This window comes from Solanum pennellii, chromosome 5 (assembly GCF_001406875.1).
Source record: "Solanum pennellii chromosome 5, SPENNV200".
In the NCBI taxonomy this organism is placed as follows: Eukaryota; Viridiplantae; Streptophyta; class Magnoliopsida; order Solanales; family Solanaceae; genus Solanum; species Solanum pennellii.
In genome coordinates this window covers 56284183-56308463 of record NC_028641.1, presented here as the reverse complement: position 1 = coordinate 56308463, position 24281 = coordinate 56284183, and the positions used below count along the sequence as shown (strand labels likewise).

General features: G+C 37.0%; 1 protein-coding gene across 1 annotated transcript in view; it reads right to left on the bottom strand.

The window, feature by feature from the left end:
* The window catches only part of LOC114077190, a 30905-nt gene extending 6831 nt beyond the window's left edge, over window positions 1-24074 (bottom strand). The window contains exons 1-3 of the mRNA XM_027916869.1: window positions 23901-24074; window positions 23633-23778; window positions 23466-23533 (exon numbers count right to left, since the gene is read on the bottom strand). Of these exons, the coding sequence (XP_027772670.1) occupies window positions 23466-23533; window positions 23633-23778; window positions 23901-24074 (388 nt within the window). The remainder of the gene's footprint in view (window positions 1-23465; window positions 23534-23632; window positions 23779-23900) is intronic.
* Between the last annotated feature and the right edge of the window lie 207 nt (window positions 24075-24281).

Sequence of the window (24281 nt, the reverse complement as noted above, 5' to 3'; positions counted from 1 at the left end):
CCGATAAAGGGTGTTCTACTTTTCAATTGTATAACTAGACACATCCCATGTAGGCACATGGTTAAGGAATATTACGGGTTTCTTTGTACTCCATTCACATCTTTAAATAGAGCTACTCCCTAAACTTACTCGTTGCTGGCCTTTGTTCTTATAGAGTAATTCAATAAAGGAGCATATGAAGAGGTACTATACCTTGTTCATTACCAAATCATAATACACCTTACCAAAGAGGGTCATCTTGGGCTGCCTATAATGAAAAGAGTGTAGATCAATGCCTTTTCTAAGGATGATTTCATGTCGTTCCAGCCAACAATCTTAATTCCACCATTTACACAAGAATATAACATTACGGCTTTCAACACCAAGGATAACATAAAATACTAACTAGGTGGAAGGTTTAACATTATTAACCCTCTTCTCCATGTTTAAGGTCACATTTCATTACGCATATACATTCATGAAAAAGATGACTTAGACTACTAAGTCAAGATTCATATCCATATTCTTCATGTATAAAGTAAGGTACATAGGTCTACCAAAATAAGACACACTTCATTATAATCTTATCATATGTACAACATCATTCAAGTAGCATATAGGGTAAACTTAAACATACTACAAGTAACCTACTCATGCCTAAAGAAACATCAACATAACTCATTATAATGTTCACATTGTCAGCTAGGGAGATTCACTCTCAAACATCAAGTGTACAAATATAAGTCATCACTATAGCCTATCATGATCACCTATATTCAATTATAAGAATCCATACTTTACTTCATAGATACACATAACTCATTTAAACCTTCACAATGATCACATATCAAAGATATAACATAACAACATCATATTACAGAAGGTAATGCCGACGAGGCCACATTCATTCACAATTCATGAAGTAATGTCTATGAGGCCATATTATTAACAAGTATAGAAAATAAGAACCGCAACCATATGTGGACCATACCAAACATCACACTTTAAAAACATATACTATACTATATAAAGAAGGTTAAGCCAACATACAACCATCTTTTCACGACCCGAAAGTACCCCCTAGAAGCTAGGGAGAACCCTCAGTTCGTGGCAAGGCGTACTTGACCCTTTGGGGTCTTATAAAAGCCCTTTAACTATTGTTCATTGCATAAGACATGAAAAAGTGTGCGAAATTAAATCTTTTCAAGACATTAAGTAAAAAACTTTCTCTCATAAATATTTAGAGAATCTCATCGTCACAAGCCAACTTAACAAAATGACATAATATCTTAGGGACACGTTTCTTTACATTAAAAGGAATTATAATAAGTCTTAACATAAGGAAACTTTAAATATAGGAATTATGCCCTCGGATATATGAGAACACACTTTGTCTTGACAGGAACTTTCCGTAGCATTGCCTTCTAGATTTCAACATTGCTTTTAAAACCTATACATAGATACTATAGAAAAGTATGGGGTTAGTACAAAACAATGTACTGAGTATGGCATATGCAAAAGCATGCCAAAAGGGACATTTTAGTTAAAATAACATATCATACCAAATAATTAAAACATTCATAAATTTAGAAGTAAAACAACATAAGGAACATAATTTAACACTTAGAGAAAGATTTCCTTAATTTTAACAAAAAGAAGCACTTTACAGTAAACCCACAAAATATTACAGTGAATTCACTTTGAATAGGACAGTGAACTACCCTAATTTTAAGGGAGTGAACTTCAAAGGTCAAGAAAAGAGGAAGGGAACTCATCTCCGTAGGAGTTTCCCTAACTAAGGATCATCTTAAGACTCACTAAGGTAAGACTTAAAAAAGTACGCATATGCCTCTTCAACACACACCAAAGCGATCCTTAAGACTACCCCTTTTTGGCTTACTCACCTTGGGAGATAAAGCCCCCACTATATGACAAGACATTATAAGAACACCCAAAAAACCCACCAAGACTTTGCTTTCGGAATTCCTACTTAGTGCAATGATAAGATGGCGTCCCACACCACCACCTACCCTAAGTAGGACAGTCTTTTCGAAGGCTTGCCACAAAGTCTCCCCTTTCGGAAGGTCTACTTAATGCAATGGATAGATAGCATCCCATTCCACTACCTACCCTAAGTAGTATGTTCTTTTAGGAGACTTAGAGCATTCAATTCAAATAAGACTCACCCAGATTCACCTTTCAAAATGTATGCCTAGCGCAATGGATATATAGCGTCCCATTGCACTACCTACCCTAAGTAGAACACATTTTAAAAAGACTTATCACATTCATTTTTTTTTGTGGGAGTTAGCTTAACTAAAAGAGACCATGAGAGCTAGATATGGAATCCCGATATTCACCCATATCGGAGGAGGGATCCTCACTTGCCTAGAATGAGGTCATTCTCTTAGTTTTTACATGGCTTGCCCAACAGCTACACCTATGCGGGCGCATAGTGAAGGGATAAGGAGATTGCTACTAAGTAATTCATTCTCTACTAACGAGGAGTACTCATTAAAAGAGGTACATTGGAATACAACATCTCAACCCACGAAATGTAACCACCTCTTCTACATATCCTCTCGGTTCTTGGCATTACTTCCCACGGCTTCTAAATATTATAAACTATAGGTTAAGGATAACTAGTGAACACCACATCTCAACTCACGAAGGGCATTCATCCTCTAACCTATCTTAGAAAGCTCTTAGGATGTGGTGGGGTTGCTACTAAAAACATCATCTCAACTCACGATAGGTGTTCACTCCAAAACACCCCTTTAGGACTTAACTTAGCTTCAATTATTCATGCAAGTGTGAGTGTGTGTGTACATGTGAGCCCACCTTGCACATAAGCATCATTTCATTTACATCTCACTTCTATACATGCCTACACCTTCATTCATCACATCACACACTTTACATACTTCACTTAATCCTATAAGTCCCTTAGACATAATCCTTAGCATACTTGTCCTTACAAGCTTTATAAAACAATTAACAAGAATAACATCATTTAAGCATACTCTCTAGACTACTTCACTTAATAACTTCATAAGGAACATTTAAAAAGAATAACATTATTATAATTATAATTGACATAACAAGCCTTTATGGACTAATTCACAATAAACAAGTAACTTCACATTCATACAATTCAAGTAAACATTGCCACCAAGAAGGTGAACAATACCACTCAAGAGCATTTCGAAATTAAAGCTAAATAACATAACCAACTTACCCTTTAATCCAAGCTTTCATCACCTATAGAATTTTACTCAATAATCTATTATAATATATCCCTTTGGGCAGTAGCTAAAAAACAATATCAACCACAAGAAACCAAAGCTCAAAGACTATCAATTCATGCTCATTTAATGCATTTCTTAAGCCAACATTAGATGAAAAGCTTTGACATGATTTAATTGAAGTTTTAACTTAAAATCATCAATTAACATTAGAAACATCATATGTCATTCAAAACGTTTTCATGCAAGACCCATATTTATATTTGAAGATAGAAGAAACTAGGATTGAAAACTCTTTTTGAAATCTTTTCGAGACGGGATCCTTCAATGGAAGAGAGTTCAAGGATGCATCACATTGAATAAATACCAACGATTTTTTATGAAGAAACGACAACCAACATCCCTCCTAGTTCCTTCTTGACTCCAAGCTTCCATGGTGACTTGAGAGAGTCTTCTAAGGGAGAGGGGATTTGGGTTTTAGAAAGATTAATCTAAAATTAGGTCTTAGGGTCTGAAACACTTTATTATACCTAATAAACCCTAAAAATGTCATCCTTGAATTCTAAAAGACTTGGGTTTAGTTTACCAAACACCCCTAGACATCACAGGAAAGGGACAGATTTTGCGACAATCTCCATCAACAGACCAACCAACGGACCGTTTGTCAAAGGACGGACCGTTGGTGGGGTCTCTTTGGTTGAGACTTATATCAATTTGGAGCCTGGACAACTGGAATTGCAGTTCCAATAGATTCCCATGGTCGACGGACCGTTGGTTAACCACCGGACCGTCCCTTGGGTCGTCGTATGGTCACTGTTTTGGCAGCTTGTTGCTAAGAGGTGGGGTCCTCTTCTAAGGCCCCTCGTGGGTCCTAGACGGAGTCTTACCCAAACGTTAAACCCCTAAACATAGTATTATACATCATAGGAAAATTGAAAAATCAATTTCGAGCAAAAAAAATATGTAAAACTCACTCAAACACATCAAGACACACAAGCACTATCTAAGGCACACTTTCTGAACGTCATGGACGTTCTCGGACGTTTGAACTCCAAACATAACAAAACTTCACACAATTCCTAAGAACACTAATTTAACTCATTTCAAATTCAAATAAACTCAAGAAACTCTCACGAGGCTCTATTTCACCTTAGTTCATTTCAGGGTTTTACATTTCCCCACTTAGAACAACGTTCGTCCTCGGATGACACTAAACTTCAAGAACAACAACGAATCACTTAGCATCACATAACACATTAAAATCATGGTCAAAACACTCAAAATCAAAGCATCAACTAGTAAGGAGAATCATTTCACACTTTCAAACACTACCAACACAATCCCTTTGGCAAAACTTTCACATTTCAAAATCTTCTCTTATTCTTCACTTATAGAGGAACTACCTTCTCCAACATTAAGTATTCTCATATGAAACACTTCTGAACACATTGAAAATTCAATCAAAGGCAAGAAAATTTTTCTCAAAATTCAATAATCTTACAGTGAATATCACTATAACACTATTAAGCATGCTTAAAATTTCAAAATTTCATTATTTGAATAATTAATAAGAAGGAATGATCATATGAATTATAATACTGTATAACCTCATCTCCTAACACATTGACACCATAATTCATGAAAATGGAATTTCCTCAAAATTTGGACTTACTTACAGTGAATTCAAAACTTCACTGTGTCACATGCTTAAAACTTCAATAATGCACCTTTTGAAGCAACATTAAAAAGATGGCATGAAAATATGAGAGACAATACTATACTAACTTACTCCAAAGAGACTTGGTAAGTATTACTAAGTGCAATGTGAGAGTAGAATCCCATACTACCACTCCCACTTAATGACCCTTGAGGATTCTTTTGGACTAAGTACATTACATGCAATTCTACTAAACTCATTCTCCCCGACTTAGGGTAAAACCATCTTCAAGGTCTCATACTTCAAAGAACAATTATGCCTCTCACAAGGTAGGAACTCACACTAGCCTCGACTCTTGCACATCAAGACTAAACATCAACCTTACAAGTTAAGCATCACACTTTCCTCTTAGGATTCAAGCCTAGACAAACTCTCTTAAACATCACCCCATTCAACTCTTAGGCATCACTTAACTCAATTTCATGGAAGAAAACTCCCTTACTAGTTATTCATACCACATTTCCTCCTCTGTGTAAACCTACACCACAACCTCAACCAAATCACAAGAACAACTATTCAAACATTAACCACACAAGAGGGTTGCCCTCAACTCCTACAAATTCTCCACATTCTTTCAACATTTCTTAAATTTACACCTTAAATCATTGCTACCATCATTGAAAATTATCACACGATAACTCATTTGCTCTCACAAACATTTTATTCAATCATTATAATCGTTAGCATGCTTAGAACTACATCACCACAAAGTTTCTCATCAGAACACTTCCAATCTCACAAGTAACACATAGCCATAAATGGAATCACACCACAATTTTCAAAACTTACCTTCATATCAACTATTCTAGCCACAAAACCATCATAACAACAAAACTCAGCTTTTCTCTCCCTCAAACTTATAAACATCTCCCTTTCCAAGCAATCACACCTAGAAGACCATCAGACAAGGGAACACAAAAGAGAGAGACCTTATAGAGTTAAGTTCTATGACACGATTCAAGAGTAATGAAGAAAGTGAAACTCTATCGTCCTATAGCCTCTTGTCCATGGATGTGTCGCGACTCACACTAATGACTAAGATACAACTAGACGTGGCTTGTGAGACATTTAGACCCTAAAATATTTTCGATAACATTATGCTTTGATACCAAGTCTATCACAACCCAAATGTACCCCCTAGAAGTTAGGGAGAACCCTCAGTTCATGTCAAGGCGTACTTGACCATTTGGGGTCTTGTACAAGCCCTTTAACTATAGTTCATTACATAAGACATGAAAAATAGTGCAGAATTAAAACTTTTCAAGACATTTAATAAAAACTAGTCTTTCATATATATTTAAAGAATCTCATCGTCACAAGCCAACTTAATGACATGACATAATATCTTAGGGACACGGGCCTTTACATTAAAAGGAAATACATAATAAGTCTTAACATAAGGAAACTAAGAAGATAGGAATTATGCCATCGAATATATGGGGACACACTTTGTCTTGAGAGGACTTTTCCTAGGCTTTGCCTTCTAGACTTCAACCTTGCTTCCAAAACCTATACTTAGATAGTATAGAAAAGTATGAGATTAGTACAAACAATGTACTACGTATGGCATATGCAAAAATATGCAAAAAGGACATTTTAATAAGATAACATTTCATGCCAAAAAATTAAAAAAATCATAAATTTAGAAGTAAAACAACATAAGGAACATCATTTAATACTTAGAGAAGGATTATCATAATTTTAACCAAAAGAAGCACTTTACAGTAAACCCACAAAATATTACAGTGAATTCAATTTGAAAATTACACTGAACTACACTAATTCTATGGGAGTGAACTTCTAAGGTCAAGCAAAGAGGAAGTGAACTCATTTCTGTAGGAATTTCCCTAATTAAGGATCATCTTAAGACTCACCAAGGTAAGACATAAAGGAAGTACGCATATGCCTCCTTCAATACACAACAAAGTGATCCTCAAGACTACCCATTTTCGGCTTACTCACCTCGGGATAACAAGCCCCCACTCAATGACAAGACATTAGAAGAACACCCAAACAACCCATCAAGACTTCCCTTTCGGAATTCCTACTTAGTGCAATGAGTAGATAGCGTCCCATACCAGCAACTACCCTAAGTACGACACTCTTATAGAAGGCTTGGCACCAAGACTCCCCTTTTGGAAGGTCTACTTAGTGCAATGGATAGATAGCATCCCATTCCACTACCAACCCTAAGTAGAGCCTTCTTTAAGAAGACTTAGTTCATTCAATTTAAATAAGACTCACCAAGACTCCCCTTTCGGAATGCCTACCTAGTGCAATGGATAAATAACGTTCTATTCAAATACCTACCCTAAGTAGAACACTCCTATAGAAGACTTAGCGCATTCGTTTCTTTTGTGGGAATTAGCTTAACCGACATAGACCATGAGAAGTAGACATGGAATCCCGATATTAACCCCTATCGGATGTGGGATCCTCACTTGCCTAGAATGAGGTCGTTCTCTTAGATTTTACATGGCTTTCCCAATAGCTACACCTATACGGGCGCATAGTTAAGGGATACGGAGATTGCTAATAAGTAACTCATTCTATGCTATCGAGGAGTACTCATCTCAAGAGGTACATTGGAATACAATATCTCAAATCACGAAGTGTAACCACCTCTTCTTCATATCCTCTACGTTCAAGGCATCACTTCCCGTGGATTCTAAACATTATAAACTATAGGTTAAGGATAACTAGTGAACACCACTTCTCAACTCACGAAGGGCATTCATTCTCTAACGTATCTTAGAAAGCTCTTAGGATGTAGTAGGGTTTCTACTAAAAACTTCATCTCTAGCCACATAAAGTGTTCACCCTAAAACTCTCCTTTAGGACATAACTTAGCTTCATTCATTTATTCAAGTGTGTGTATGTGTGCATATGTGAGCTCATTTACATCTCACTTCGATACATGCTTATACCTTCATTCATCACATCACACACTTTACATACATAACTTAATCCTTTACGTCCTTTAGACATAATCCTTAGCATACTTCTCATAACAATCTTCATAAAACAATTGACAAGAATAACATCATTTTAGCGTACTCTCTAGACTACTTCATATAATAGCTTCATAAGGCACATTTAACAAGAATAAGGCACATTTAACAAGAATAACATTATTATCATCTTACTTCACAGAAAAATCCTTTATGGCCTCATTCACAATAAACAAATAACTTCACATTCATATAATTCAAGTAAATACCGCCACCAAGAAGGTGAACCATACCACTCAAGACCATTTCAAAATTAAAGCTAAATAATATAACCAACTTACCCTTTAATCCAAGATTTCATCACCTACAACATTTTACTCAATATTCCATCATAATATAGACCTTTGGGATGTAGTTAAACCACAATATCAAAAATAACAAACCAAATCTCAAAGACTACAAATTCATGCTCATCTAATTCATGTCTTAAGCCAACATTAGATGAAAAGCATTAACATGATTTCATTGAAGTTTTAAACATAAAATCATCAACTAACAATAGGAACATCATTATTAAGTCATTCAAAACGTTTTCATGCAAGACCTATATTTAGATTTGAAGATAGAAAAAACTAGGGTTTAAAACTCTTTTCGAAATCTTTTAGAAAGGGGCTCCTTCAATGTAAGAGTTTCAAGGATGGATACCATACCTCACATTGAAAAAATTCCAATGATTTTTGATTAAGAAACGACCACCAACAGCAATCCTAGTTCCTTCTTGACTCCTAGTATCACATCCAGGTTTTGCCCCTAGGCGTAACCGGTGTCGTCGTCCTTTTTAAGGACTAAGAATAGCCTCTTAGTTCATATCATTACATTCATAGGTTGAAAATGCAGAAAAATTTAGAACTTTTATTTTTTATACTTGGAGGTTTACATAGACCTCTACATACACATAATATATATTCATATTGGGTATACATAGACCCTTCATATAGGAAGGTCACATAGCCTTCTACTTTTATTGCACATATATATATATATATAAATATAAAAATAATCTCAACGATTGTCTCGTGTCATACTATCTAAAAATATATCAAAATATGGGCATAGACCTTACATCAATTTAAAAAGACCATGTATAGGTCATACGAAATTACAATATCCAAATTAAAAGGAAAGAAATGATAGAGTCAATAAGCTCATAACAATATCCAAAGCTAGAAGATAGCATTGACCTCGAAAGTTAAGGACCTACCCTACTTGGATGACTGGAAGAATACAAGCCTTCAACAATAACGCCTTCAAAAATCTTCAACGATCGTAACCCAAAATGTTTTGGACAAAGGAAGAAAATGGGGTTAGTATGTCACATGTATTAAGTATTAGATCTTACGCATCTGCACAAGCAAAACATTCTAAACGGAACTTTTTATCAAAATGTGTCATTCTACCCCTTTTAGGGGCTTAATGCAAAATCAAGTAAGTCATATTAATCAACCAAACATTCTTAGTATCTCAACAAGTAACATTTATCCCAACACACTTAGAATCATGATTTACTACAACCCTAACATTAAGGAATAATATCACAAGAATGAACAAGAGTTAAACATATCATAATAAGCATGACAACTACTCACAAGTCCTTATCAAGTCAACAATTGAAATGACCAAGCAAAGCCCCATAACCTTACTCAATAAAGTATCCTCAACAAGAAACATGACCAATGTCCAACTTTACGTATCATGTCATTTAGGCTTGCATTTCATCTTATTTTATCATTATAATCAAAGTCATATTCATAAACAAACTAATCAACATATAGTATCAACAATATGGCCTGGTAATCATATACATATACATCATATATTATCTTAGCATAAACGTACAAGAACCTCCTCTTAAGACTCCCCTCAAGGCTAACTAGTGCAATGTCTAGGTAGAGTCCCATACCCTTTCCTAAACTAAGCTAGATTTCTTTGGTTATCCAAGTTAGAGTTCAAGTCCTTCAATTCATTTTAAATTTTGGGAACCTCTTGCGCTAACCTTCATAGATGACATGAGCTAGCGTGGAATCCAGTGTCATAAAACCCTACACCAAAAGAAGGCGGACTACTTGCCAAGGAGTATCAAAATGTAAAATATAGCAACTACGTGGATCCACTTGCTAGTATTCCAATTGGGCAACATAGTTCAAGATCTAGGAGATATAGTTGGGACCCTCTATAGGCGCCATGCACTATACGCTCCAATTTGAAGAGTAATGTAGTTCTTCTAACTTCCCTATGTAGGAAGGGACACTCCTCTATCTAGTTCACTCGGGGCTAAGCTAGCGTCCCTTTTTGAAATGTTTTTAAGCCTTTAATTTTCAATCATAACTTAATTTAGGGCATAGGGTCGAACCCTTTTATAATCATCATCATCAATAGATCAATATGAATTGTATGTGTATAAGTCCTTTCATCACAATTCATATAAGTGAGGTTAACACATTAGGATTTCATAACATATTAAAGCACATTGATAATTTTCACCATCCTTATAGAATATACACCTTAATCTACCTCACAACTTGGTCAAGACATTTCAATGCAACATCATACCATCCTATAATCCTAATATAAGGCATACTCCAATCTAATATCATGGCTTAACAACAATTAATCACAATTGGAAGTAATGATAGTGATTCTAAGACTTACCAAGTCTTTCTCATAGCTTATCATAAAGGTTTTACAATCAACCCATAACTCAACCGAACTTGGGGAGTAACATCATAGCACAATGATAACTAATAGAATAAAAGGCCAATTGCATCTCTATAACACGATTCCTCTTTAGATCACAACTTGAGACAAAGTACATAGGCAAATTTCACATTATAATTCATAACCTAAATTACATGATAGACCTATAATTCATCTTAATTTAAGAATAATAGCACCATAAGATAGTAATATCATCAACAACCAACTCAATTGAATGATCACAATACAATATAGATCAAGATCACTACATAGGGTTAGGGATAGAGGATCCTATTCTTCAATTCAATCATAACCCTAAGAGTTCATTAAAAACTCAATCCATAACTTAAATTTTGTATTTTAATGAAACCCACAAGAAAACTCAACTTTTAGAAATCTATTTTGAAGGAACCCTTTGAGGAAAGGATCTCAAATGTGAGTAGAACCCATACCTTAATGTTTCTCAACAATTTGATGATGAATCCACCCATTTCCAGCCCCTAAACCGTAGTTCTTGCTAGCCTTCAATGATGAGTTCATGTAGAGAGAGAAATAAACGAGAAGGAAGAGAGTTTACTTTGAGAGTTGTCTTTCGGTTAATGAGGGTTAAGGGTATTCATAGAGGGGCTTAGTCAACATAATTAGTTTCCCTTTAATCACTTACAAACCCATAAACCACTTAATTAATTTAAATGAAATCATTAAAATTCAATAGTGCAATTCGACCCTCACTGACGATACCCGATCGACGATCCGTCAGTGAGTCAACTGACGACCCCCCCTTCGTTCTGCACTCCGTCATCTCTGTCAGAGACTTTGCAGGCGAGGGTTTCCTCTAATTTTTATAAGTATGGGGTGACAGTGGCCATCGACGACCCGTCGAGCCAATGACGCCTCGTCAACCCCTTCCGTCATGAGTAACATTATCTAGGTAAACAAGGGCCTGCACGGATAAGTCTAAGTATGGGACGACGGTGCCTTGACGCACCGTGGATCCACTTATGGACCATCGTCTGCCCCGTCGATGTACACTACCAGTCAGTGTTGCATCAAACTGTAGGGGTCCTCTTCGAGGGCCCTTGGTTGGTCTTTGGGGAGTCGTACACAGACATTTCAAACATGAAATAACTCAAACACCCATTAGGTAACTTTCCACCCATTTTCATACATTTCCGACTCCTAAAATTTAGCAAAAAGGCTAAGGCACACTAACATCCCTTTGAACCAACTTCTCTGACGTCTTTGGACGTTTTGGTTCTTTAACCTTCTGAATGACCTATATTCATTGAAAATGGACTGAGAAACAATGTTTAATCTTTATGATACATATGTTAGGCTTTTCCATGAGTCTTGGATTTTCAAGGTGTTACACTATCCCCCCCCCCTTAGGAACATTCGTCCCCGATTGATACTAAAACTCTTTTAAAGGAAGGAATAGACCAAAGACTAGAAGCCGAACCAATCAACAATATCTATTTAACATAAATCATGTCAGTTCAACAAGGCAAATTAAAACTCATATTACCACACCTAAGGCTCAAAGCACTTCATCATGAGGCATTTCCTTCTCACAACACTTATGAGCTCAACATACATCGTATGAGTCAATTAGAACAAAGTTCAACTTAACAACATGCTACCTATCATTTCATGAAGACTCACCATATCAAAATGCACAACAGAACTCAAAGCAAGCAAAAATCAAATTTTCAAGTTTTTTTAATAGCAATACTACAATGACTTCACTATAAAACTTACTGTGAGGTTTTCAAAAATGCCATTTTTACAACACTTCACCCAAAAATCAAGAAACACAAATCTTTGTTATATTTATATAACTAAGAGAATGGCGAACCTTAATTTTAAAAAACATAAGGATAACGGGATTTCATATCGGGCTCGGCCTCCCATGTAGCACCCTCAACTAATTAATTTTTTCATAGCACTTTTATGGAAACCACCTCTTTATTCTTCAACTTCTTGACTTGCCTATTAAGAATTTTAACCGGGACTTCCTCATAACAGAGGTTATCCTTGACACCAAGACCCTCAATATCAAGTATGCACTCCGGATCACCGATACACTTTTTTAACATAGAAACATGCAAATCCAGATGAATCAAAGCCAATTCACTAGGAAGTTTCAATTCATAGAAAACCTTACCAACCCTTTGCAAGATTTCATTGGGACCCACATAATGAGTACTCAATTTCCCTTTCTTGCCAAACCTAACCACCCCTTTCATTGGTGAAATTTTTAAATACACCTTATCACCTTGTTCAAACTCCAAAGCCCTTCTCCTATTATCGGTATAAGACTTTCGCCGACTACAGGCCGTTTGCGACCAGTTCCTTATGATATGAACCTTTTCCATTGTCTTATAAATCAACTTTGGACCAAGAAGCAATGTCTCACCCACTTCAAACCGTCCAACAGGAGACCTGCATCTCCTACCATACAAGGCTTCATAGGGAGCCATGGAAATGGATGAATGAAAATTGTTGTTGCAGGCAAACTCCACTAAAGGTAAATGCCTATCCTAGCTCCATTTAAAATCAATAATGAAAGCTCTAAGAATATCTTCAAGGGTTTGTATTGTATGCTCTGCTTGACCATCCGTTTGGGCATGAAAATTGGTGCTTAACTTCACCATAGTACCTATCCCTTTTTGGAACGACCTCCAAAATCTAAATGTGAATTGTGTTCACCGATCCGATATGATGGATAACGGATTGCCATGGAGTAACACAATCTCTTCTAGGAAGATTCTTGCATAATCTTCCGCCGAATATGAAGCTTGACGGGGATAAAGCTAGCGGATTTATTCAATCGATCCACAACCACCCATATGGAATCATAAGACTTTTGGGTCCAGGGTAAACCTACTACAAAGTCCATATTAATGTCTTCCCACTTCCAAGTTGGGATTTGGATCTCTTGTAGTAAGCCACCCGACTTTAGGTAATCGGCCTTTACTTGTTGGCAATTTGGACGCTTAGCGACAAATTCTGCTGTCCCTTTTTCGACTTTCCCACCAATATATTTCCCTTAGGTCATGCTACATTTTTATCGATTCCGGATAAAATGAGTAGCGGGACCCATGTGCTTCTTCTAAGATCCGATCTCTCAACCCATCTACATCGGGAAAAAATAATCTCCATTTGTACCTTAACACACCATCCCCCCCATAGGGAGTGATTCATTCATCTTGCCAAGAATCGATTATTTCAACTCCATCAAGGCTAAGTCAATTTGTTGTTTGGACTTCACCTCAACCACTAACGATGACTCAGTGTTATGATGAACTACAACACCCCCATTCGAAGCACTATCCAACCAGATTCCCAACCTAGCCAACCTATTCACTTCCCTTGCAAGGTCCTTTTTGGCTTCATCAAGATGGGATACACTACTCATAGTCATCCGACTTAAGTCATCTGTAACTACATTAGCCTTGTCGGGGTGACAAAGGACACTCATATCATAATCTTTCAACAACCCAAGCCACCTTCTTTGTTGGAGAACTATCTCCTTTTGTGTAAACACATATTGGAGACTCTTATGATCGGTAAAAACATCCACATGAACACCATACAGATAATTCCTCCAAATTTATAAAGCAAGCACCACGACCACTAATGCAAGGTCATGAGTGCGGTAATTCTTCTCATGTACCTTTAGTTGCCTTGAGGCATAATCTCTCACCTTCCATTTTGCATAATCACACACCCCAAACCCACTCGGGATGCGTCACAATACACCACAAAACCCTTTGTACCCTCCGGTAAGGTCAACACCGGAGCAAAAGTAAGCTTATCTTTCAACAATTGGAAGCTCTTCTCACATGCCTCCGACCACTCAAATATTTTACTCTTTTGGATCAAAGTAGTCAAAGGAGACGCAATGGATGCGAAACCATCCAGGAACCTCCGATATTAAGCCGCTATACCTAAGAAACTCCTGATGTCAGTCGGAGTCAATGGTCTAGGCCAATTTTTCACCGCTTCTATTTTCCTTGGGTCTACTTCAACTCCCTCACTAGAAATGATGTGCCCAAGAAAAGTAAGCGATCTCAACCATATCTCACACTTACTATATTTGGCATACAATTGATCTTATTTATGGGTTTGCAACACTATCCTCAAATGAACCATATGATCATCCTCATTCTTTGCGTATACCAAGATATCATCAATGAAGATATTGACAAATGATTCTAGGAAATTTCGAAACACTCTATTTATTAGGTCCATAAATGCCACCGGAGTATTACTTAAATCAAAAGACATGACGAAGAACTCATAATTCTCATACCTAGTCAAAAAGTCCGTCTTCGGTACATCCTCCAATCTCACCTTGAGTTGATGATACCCCGACCTCAAGTATATCTTTGAAAAGTAACTCGCCCCTTGGAGTTCGTAAAATAAGTCATCAATCCCAGTGAGAAGGTACTTATTCTTAATGGTGACCACCTGTTAAGTTGACGGTATTCAGTACCCATTCTCAAAGACCCATCCTTCTTTTTGACAAATAACACCGGAGCACCCCATGGAGATATACTAGGCCTTATAAATCCCTTGTCAAGAAAATCCTTGAGTTGAGCCTTCAACTCTTTCAATTTCGGCCGGAGCTATTCGATATGGAAGGATTAAAATGGGATTTGTTTCCGGTAGCAAACCGATACCAAAATCAATTTACCGCTCAGGAAGAATAGCGGGAAGGTCATTAGGAAAAAACTCCAGAAATTCATTCACTACGGGAATCGACTCAATAGGAGGAATTTCGGAATCCAAATCTTAGACTCCAACAATGTGAGAGAGACAACCCTTTGAGATCATTTTACGTGCTTCTAGACAAGATATTATGCGACCTCTAGGAATATAATTTCCCCCTTTCCACTCAATAACGGGTTCATATGGGAAGTTAAACCTCACCACTCTTGTCCTATGATTAATGGATGCAGAACATGCATGCAATCAATCCATACCCAATCTAATCTCAAAATCAAGCATATCGAGTTCTACTAGATCAACATAAGAAACTCTATTGGGCAATGAAATAGGACAATTTCGATAGAGTCTTTTAGCAACAATCGACTCTCCCACAGGAGTAGAAACTAGAAAATGCTCATGCAAAATATCGAGTAAAATATCAAACTTTTTAGCTACTAGTGGTGTAACAAAGGCCAAAATAGAACCCGGATCAAGTGAAGCATACACATCAAGAGTAAAAAATTTCAACATACAGGTCACCACATCGGGAGCGGTCTCTTGCTCACCCCTAGATCGGAGAGCATAAAAGTGGTTCTTCTTTGGAGCATCACAAGAACCACTTGCTTGAGCTTGGCCACTACCCTTGTCATGACTCTTCAAGTTTGGACAATCTCTCATATTGTGACCACTCTTGCCACAACTAAAGCAATTATCTGTCCCCTTAAGCCACTCACCATAGTGCTTTTTACCACACTTTCAACAAGTTGGCTTCTCCTTTGGTGAATTTGAACCTTTTCCCTTCTTAAATTTAGAGTTAGACATCCTATCACCACTATCTCTTGGGAATTTGGTAGGGACTTGATTTGAACCCCGCTACTAAAATTTAGGCTTATCTTGTATCTCAAGCCTATTCTTTGAGGAGCCTCCATCAAATGACCTAGCCCTTTTAGAATCTCTACTTTTGTTCTTAGCTCTTGCCTCCTCAACCCTTCTTGCATAAACCATAAGGCGGGAAATGTTCATGTTGTCATGTAGAATGGCCGATTAGCACTCCTCTTGTAAGTCCTCCGACACCCCCGTGACAAAACGGCTCATTTCATCTCTAGGATTATAGACTAAAGAAGGAGCATATTTGGACAACTTAACAAATTCCAATGAGAACTCATGAACACTCTTTCCTCCTTGGGGAAGATTGATGAACTCCGTCACCTTCTCCTCCCTCATCTCTCTAGGGAAGAACTAATCTAGAAAAGCCTCCTTAAAGATCTCCCAAGTCACGGAACCACCCCTGAACGTCCTATTGTCCCTCCATTGCACATACCATGTTTGTGCCACATCCTTGACTTGATATAAGGCTAACTCGGTTTTATAACTTGAGGTCACCCCCATAGCATATAACACTTTGTAGACCTCATCAAGGAATTTTTAGGGGTCTTCATCAACCTTAGACCCATAGAAGTAGAAGGGTTCATCCGAGTAAAGTCCCTTCGACGGGAAGCCATAGTAGTGACTTGCTGATGAGGACGAGGAGCAACATCCCGATTGGCTTGAGCCGTCATAGCTTGGGCTTGAACCGTTGTGACTTGTGTTTGTGTAGTCATGGCTTTGTCCATTTGAGCAAGAATAACCCTCATATCCGCCTCCGTCATATGTTGAGCATTAGCCGGGGCTTGATCAACATTAGCATTCTCCTCAAGTGGAGGAACTTGCTCATCGTGGGGGGAGAGCTCCCGAATTAGCGACTTCCTCCTCGAGTCTTCGAGCCGCATTCCTTCGAGTTTTCATGCTTCCTATAAGCACAACAATATTATTAGATGCAAAAGCACACCATAAGTATACTCGATTGGCACAATATAAGATTTCCAAGATACATAGTGATTCCTATGCAACATATAGGCTCCGACTCATGAGTGTGGTGCGCTTCACATTAATTAATACAAAACCTACATAGACTTGGTAATGAGAGAGATATAACTCAACGGTATTTCAACCTCATGCTCTGATACCAAGTTTGTCACATCCTGGTTTACCCCCTAGAGGTAATCGGCGTCATCGTCCTTTTAAAGGACTAAGACTAGCCTCTTTGTTTATGTCATTACATTCAAAGGTTGAAAAATATGGAAAAATTTAAAATTTTTATTTTTCTACTTGGAGGTTTACATAGACTTCAACATACACATAATATGTATTCATATTGGGTATACATACACCCTTCATATAGGAAGGTTACATAGCGTTCTACTTTTATTGCACATACATACATACATATATATATATATATATATATATAGTCTCAATGATTGTCTCTACACATACCATCGAAACGGATATCAACATATAGGCATAGCCCTTACATCAATTAAACAAGTTAATGTATAGGTCATACGAAAGTACAACATTCAAATGACAAGGATAGAAATGATAGAGTCAATAAGCTCAAAACAAAATCCAAACCTAGAAGATGACATTGCCATCAAAAGTTGAGGACCTACCCTACTTGGATGAAAGGAAGAATCCAAGTATTCAACAATAACGCCTTCCAAACTCTTCAAGACCAGAACCTATAATGTTTGGGATAAGGGAAGAAAATGGGGTTAGTACTTCAGATGTACTAAGTATGAGATCTTATGTACATACACAAGAAAAGCATGCTAAACGGGACTTTTTATGAAAACACGTCATTCTACCCCTTTTAGGGGCTTAATGCAATGTCAAGTAAGTCATATTGATAAACCAAACATGCTTACTATCTCAACAAGTAATACTTATCCCAACACACTTACAATCATCATATACTACAACCCTAACATCAAGGAATAATATCACCAGAATGTATAAGAGTTAAACATATCATAATAAGCAATAAAACTACTCACAAGTCCTTATCAATTCAACAAGTGCAATGACCAAGCAAAGCCCCATAACCTTATATACTCAATCAAGTATCTTCAACAAGAAAACATGAACAATATCCAACATTACATATCATAGCATCTAGGCTTTAATTTCATCTTATTTTATCCTTATAATCCTAGGCATATTCATAAACAAACTAATCGACATATAGTATCAACAATATGGGATGGTCATCATATATATATACACAACATATATTAGCTTAACATAAACTTATAAGAACCTACTCCAACGACTCCCTTCAAGACTAACTAGTGCAATGTCTAGGTAGAGTTCCATACCCCTACCTAATCTAAGTAAGATCCCTTAGGTTATCCAAGATAGAGTTCAAGTACCTTAATTCCTTTTAACTTTTGGGAACCTCTTTCCCTAACCAACATAGACCACATGAGCTAATGTGGAATCCGGTGCCATAAAAACCTACACCGAAAGAAGGCGGACTCCTTGCCAAGGTAGTACCAAAACATATAACATAGCAACTACGTGGATCCACTAGCTAGTATTCCTATGGGGGGGAAATAGTTAAAAAACTAGTAGAATAAGTTGGGACCCTTTTTATGCGCCATGCATTATAGTCTCCATTCTCAAGAGTAATGTAGTGCTCCTACCTTTCCTATGTGGGAAGGGACACTCTTCTATCTAGTTCACTCGGTGCTAAGCTAGAGTTCCTTTTTGAAATATCTTTAAGGGTTTAATTATCAATCATAACATAATTTAGGCCATATGGTCTAACCCTTGTATAAACATCATCATCAATAGCTCAATAAGAATTGTATGATTATAAGTCATTTCATCACAATTCATATAAGTGAGGTTAACACATTAGCATTTCATAACATATTAAGGCACATTGATAGTTTTCACCATCCTTATAGCACATACACCTTAATCTACCTCACAACATAGTCAATACATTCCAATTCAACATCATACCAACCTATAATACTAATATAAGGCATACTCCAATGTAATATCATGGCTTAACAACAATTAATCACAATTGAAAGAAAAGATAGAGATTTTAAGACTTACCAAATTTTTTGTCATAGTATCATCAAGGTATTACCATCAACCCATACTCAACCCAACTTGGGGAGTAACATCATAAAAAAATTATAGCCAATAGAATAACAAGGCCAATTGCATCTTCATAACACAATTCATCTTTAGGTCACAACTTGAGACAAAGTACATAGGCAAATTCACATTATAATTCATAACCTAAATTACATCTCAGGAACTAGCATGATAGGCCTATAATTCATCTTCATTTAACCATAATATCACCATACGATAGTAATATCATCAATAACTAAATCAAACGAATGATCACAATACAATATAGATCAAGATCACTACCTAGGGTTAGGGATAGAGGATCATATTCTTCTATTAGATCAAACCATAAACAATTATCATAAACAAGTTAAATTACATGTAAATCTACTAAATATAACCCTAAGAATTCATTAACAACTCAATTCATAACTTCAATTCCGAAATCGAATGAAACCCATAACGAAACTCAACTTTTTGAAATCTATTTTGAAGGAAACTTTGAGGAAAGGATCTCAAAGGTGAATATAACTCATACCTTAATGTTTCTCAACAATTTTATGAAGAATCCACCCTTTTCTAGCCCCCAAACCCTATTTGTTTCTAGACTTCAATGGTGGGTTCATGTAGAGAGAGAAATAAGAATGAAGGAAGAGACTTTACTTTGAGAGTTCTCTTTAGGTTAATGAGGGTTAAGGGTATTAATAGAGGGTCTTAATTAACTTAATTATTTTCCCTTTAATCACTAACTAAAGCCTATATCAATTAAATATTTTAAATGAAATCATTAAAATTCATCAGTAAAATTCAACCCTCACCAACGAGACCCCGACCGACGGTCCGTCGGTGAGTCGACAGACGACCCCCCCCCCTCCGTCTTGCACTCCGTCATCTCTGTCATAGACTTTGGAGGCGAGGGTTTCCTTTTATTTTTCTAAGTATGGGGTGAGAGTGGCCCTCGATGCCCTAGCGATCCAATGACACCTCATCAACCCCTTCTGTCGTGATTAATAGTAGCTATGTAAACAAGGGACTTCACGAATCTTTCTAAGTATGGGACGATGGTGTCCTCAATGCCCCGTCGAGCCACTTACGGACCGTCGTTTGCCCCATCGATGCACAGTTCCAGTCAGTGCTACACAAAATTGCTGGGGTGCTTCTCGAGGGCCCTTGGTTGGTCCTTGGGGAGTCATACCCAGACGTTTCAATCATGAAACAACTCAAACACTGATTATCTACTTTTCCACCCTTTTTATTACATTTCCGACTCCTAAAATTTAGTAAAAAGTCTAAGGTGCACTATCATTCATTGACAATGTTTTGGTTCTTAATCCTTTAAATGACCTATATTCATTAAAAATGGACTTACAAATACTTCTTAGACTTTATAACACCTATATTAGGCTTTGTCATGAGTCTCTGATTTTCAAGGTGTTACACCTAACTTCCATGGTGACTTGAGAGAGTCTTCGAAGGTAGAGGGGGTTTTTCTTTTTGGAAGAGGAGTCTAAAATTAGGTCTTAGGGTTTGAAACACTTTAATATATCAAATAAACCCTAAAGATATCATCCTTGTGTCCTAAAAGACTTGGGATTAATTTACCAAACACCCCAAGACTTCACAGGAAAAGGACAACTTTTGGGGTAGTCTCCATCAGTGGACCAACCAATGGACCGTTGGTGGGGTCTTGTTTGTTAAGACTTAGATACATTTGGATTCTGGCAAACTGGACTTGCAGGTCCAATCGACTCCAATGGTCGACGGACCGTTGGTTGACTAACGGACCGTCCCTTGGGTCGTCGTTTGGTCACTGTTTTGGTAGTTTGTGTCCAAGAGGTGGGGTACATTTATAGGGCCCCTCTTGGGTCATAGATGGAGTCGTACCCGAACGTTAAACCCCTAAACATAGTCGTCTAGGTATTAGAAACATCCCACATCAATGTCAAGCAAAAAATGAACATGTAAAACTCACTCAAACATATCAAGACACACACGCAGTATCTAAGGCACACCTTCCTAACGTCATGGACGTTCTCGAACGTTTGACCTTCAAACTTAACCAAACTTCACACACTGCCTAAGAACACTAATGTAACTCATTGTAAATTCAAATCAAATCAAGAAACACTCAATAGGCTCTAGTTCACCTTAATTCGTTTTAGGGGGTTATACATTCCAACTCAACAACTCCAATCCATAGTCAATTCAACCAATCCAATACACCAAGGCTCTTACCAGTAGTCATATTCACAATTCAATCCAATAATCACAATATAGAATAATCCAAGATAGAAAAATATTAATTTCATCAATTTAGGACAGCCTACATACAATTCTAATATAATTTTACATAATTTACTAACCCAAAGTAAGCTACTTAAGAATTCAATAAGATCACGCCAAGATCAATTCACCCACAGTAGGGACAAAAATAGGAAATCATGATTTGCATGGGTTCTTAGAGTTTTTGATCTAAAATCATCTAGTTAACATAAATTCAATCATAAATCTTTGATTTAAAACGTTTTATGCAAGAATCCATGGCTAGATGTCAAAATAGAACAATTCAGCTTTTGAGAAATCTTTGGAAAACACTTTGATGTTTGGATCCTTCAACAAAGAATATTCAAGTATGAAACACAATACCTTAATTAGAAGTTACCCATGAAATTTGGTTGAAAACCTTGAGAAATTGGTCTGCTTGCTTGAAGCTTGAAGGTTCAACAACGGATGTTTTGACTTGAGAGAACTTTAGGGGTTTTATTTACGGTTTTGAAATAATGAACCAAAGAAAGTTTTTAAGACTTGAAACTGTTTCTATAAATGATATAAACCTTTTAAAACTAACTCCACTTCATAAAAAACTCAAATAGAATTTATTTGGAAACTCAAATTTGGACAGCCCGCCCAGGGAGCACGTCCACCTTCACCATCTGTGAAGGTGGTTCACGACCCCTTTTATGGTTTGTGGTCCTTCGGGATGTAGATTCCTTGACTTTCCAACCCTCCAAGATGATATGTATGGTCCAAAACCTTCTTCACTGACCACAGTCAACTCCACTGGCTGTGAAGTGGTCCGTGTATAGGAAGTACGTTGCCAACTTGGGACAACATTTATTCACAAGTAGGGTCCTCCTCAAGGACCCTTTGGTTGGTCATTGGGGAGTTTTTTATGGATTTTTTGAACCCAAATACACTCATATACAAGTTAGGAAACTATCACATAAACTTCAACAAGAACAAAAACGTAAAACCTGCCTAGACACACTAAGGCACACAAACACGTTTCAAGGCTAAGCTTTTGAAAGTTTTGAACGTTCGACCTCCAAACACCACCAAACTTCATAATGTGCCTATAAACACTATTATAAACCATTTTAGGAAACTTTAAACCCACATAAAGAAATGTTAGAATCAAGCTTCACCTAAATTGTTTTAGAGGTGTTACATTTTCCCCCACTTGGACAATCTTCGTCCTGGAATGAAACTTGCTTCATTTTAAATACTTTCAAGATATAAGACTCAGATATATCACATGATAACCATACCACATCATATTTAATACACATAAATGGGAAGAACATAAACTTCCCATAACAAAGAGACTCAAAACACAACAAGAAGATAGAAACTAATCTACGGCTCATTATGCAGTGAGACTCACATTCTTCGTTTTATATAAGAGGAACTCCTTCTCCACACATTATAATGCTCATATGAATCAACTCTATATGCATTATAACTATTTTTTATGAAAGAACCAATTTAATCTTTTTTCAAAATCCTTATACTGATTTGCCCAACCTTACAGTGAAACATGCTCAAATTTTCAAAAATGCTACTCTTAAGAAATTTATGATGAAAGTTTGACAATATAAGATACAAAACCATGTAAAATCAATTCAAAATACAATCATAACTTCATGAAATGCACAATGCAAGGAATCGATGAAATTCAGTTACAACAAGAATCTTAAACAAAATGCAACATGCAACATGCTTTTATGACTTTCTATGTCTCAAGCCTGAATTGAATAAAAGAGAAGAGACAAAAAATCACAACTCCACTACTCACCACACTCCCCCACTTAGAAGGAACCAAATAACAAATAAAGAGAGAAAACTATTACTTACCAGCTTCATCACTCGAATTTGCTCCCTTAGCTTGAAGAACATAGAAGTTATTCCTCTTTAGAGCACAACTATCCAGAACACTTAGAGTAGCTTAATTGGACTATCTTCCTCTAGCCGTAATAGTAGGAATATCCTTCACCCTATGACCATCCTTACCACAACCATACCAAACACCGGTACCAGATGGATACTTCCCAACATGCTTCTTCCCACAAGTAGAACAAGTAGTCTTAACAATTTGAGAACCACCACCTCTATCAAGCTTTCCCTTAGCAGCACTAATCCCATCTTGATTTGGGGCTCTCTTCTTAAACTTAGGTTGGTTTTGTTCATTGGAATTACCCCTTTTCAAAAATCCTTGTGCTTCAACTAAGTTTTGGTTTCTTTAACATCCACATTACATTGCCTAAGGTCAAAGAACTTCTCAACCTTTACCTCCCTCCTCTCACGGGGAAAGTAACTTTCTAAGAAAGCCTCTTTAAACTCTTCCCTCTCTATAAGACCCGACTCAACCGACCTATAATCTTCCAATTGACTGTACCATACTTGAGAAACCTCCCTTAATTTGTACAAAGCGAACTCCGCCTTCTCCCTAGAAGTCACCCCCATGACACTCAACACTTTGTACATACCATCAAGAAACTTTTGGGAATCCTCTCCTACCTTAGAGCCAAGAAAGATAGGAGGATTCATCCTCACAAAGTCCCCAATCTAGAGGTCATAATACTCTCTAAAGTATTGACCCTAGGATCAACACCTCTATTCACATGAGTGGTTATGACTTCGGCTAGCGAGGAGAGCCTATCTAGACTCCCC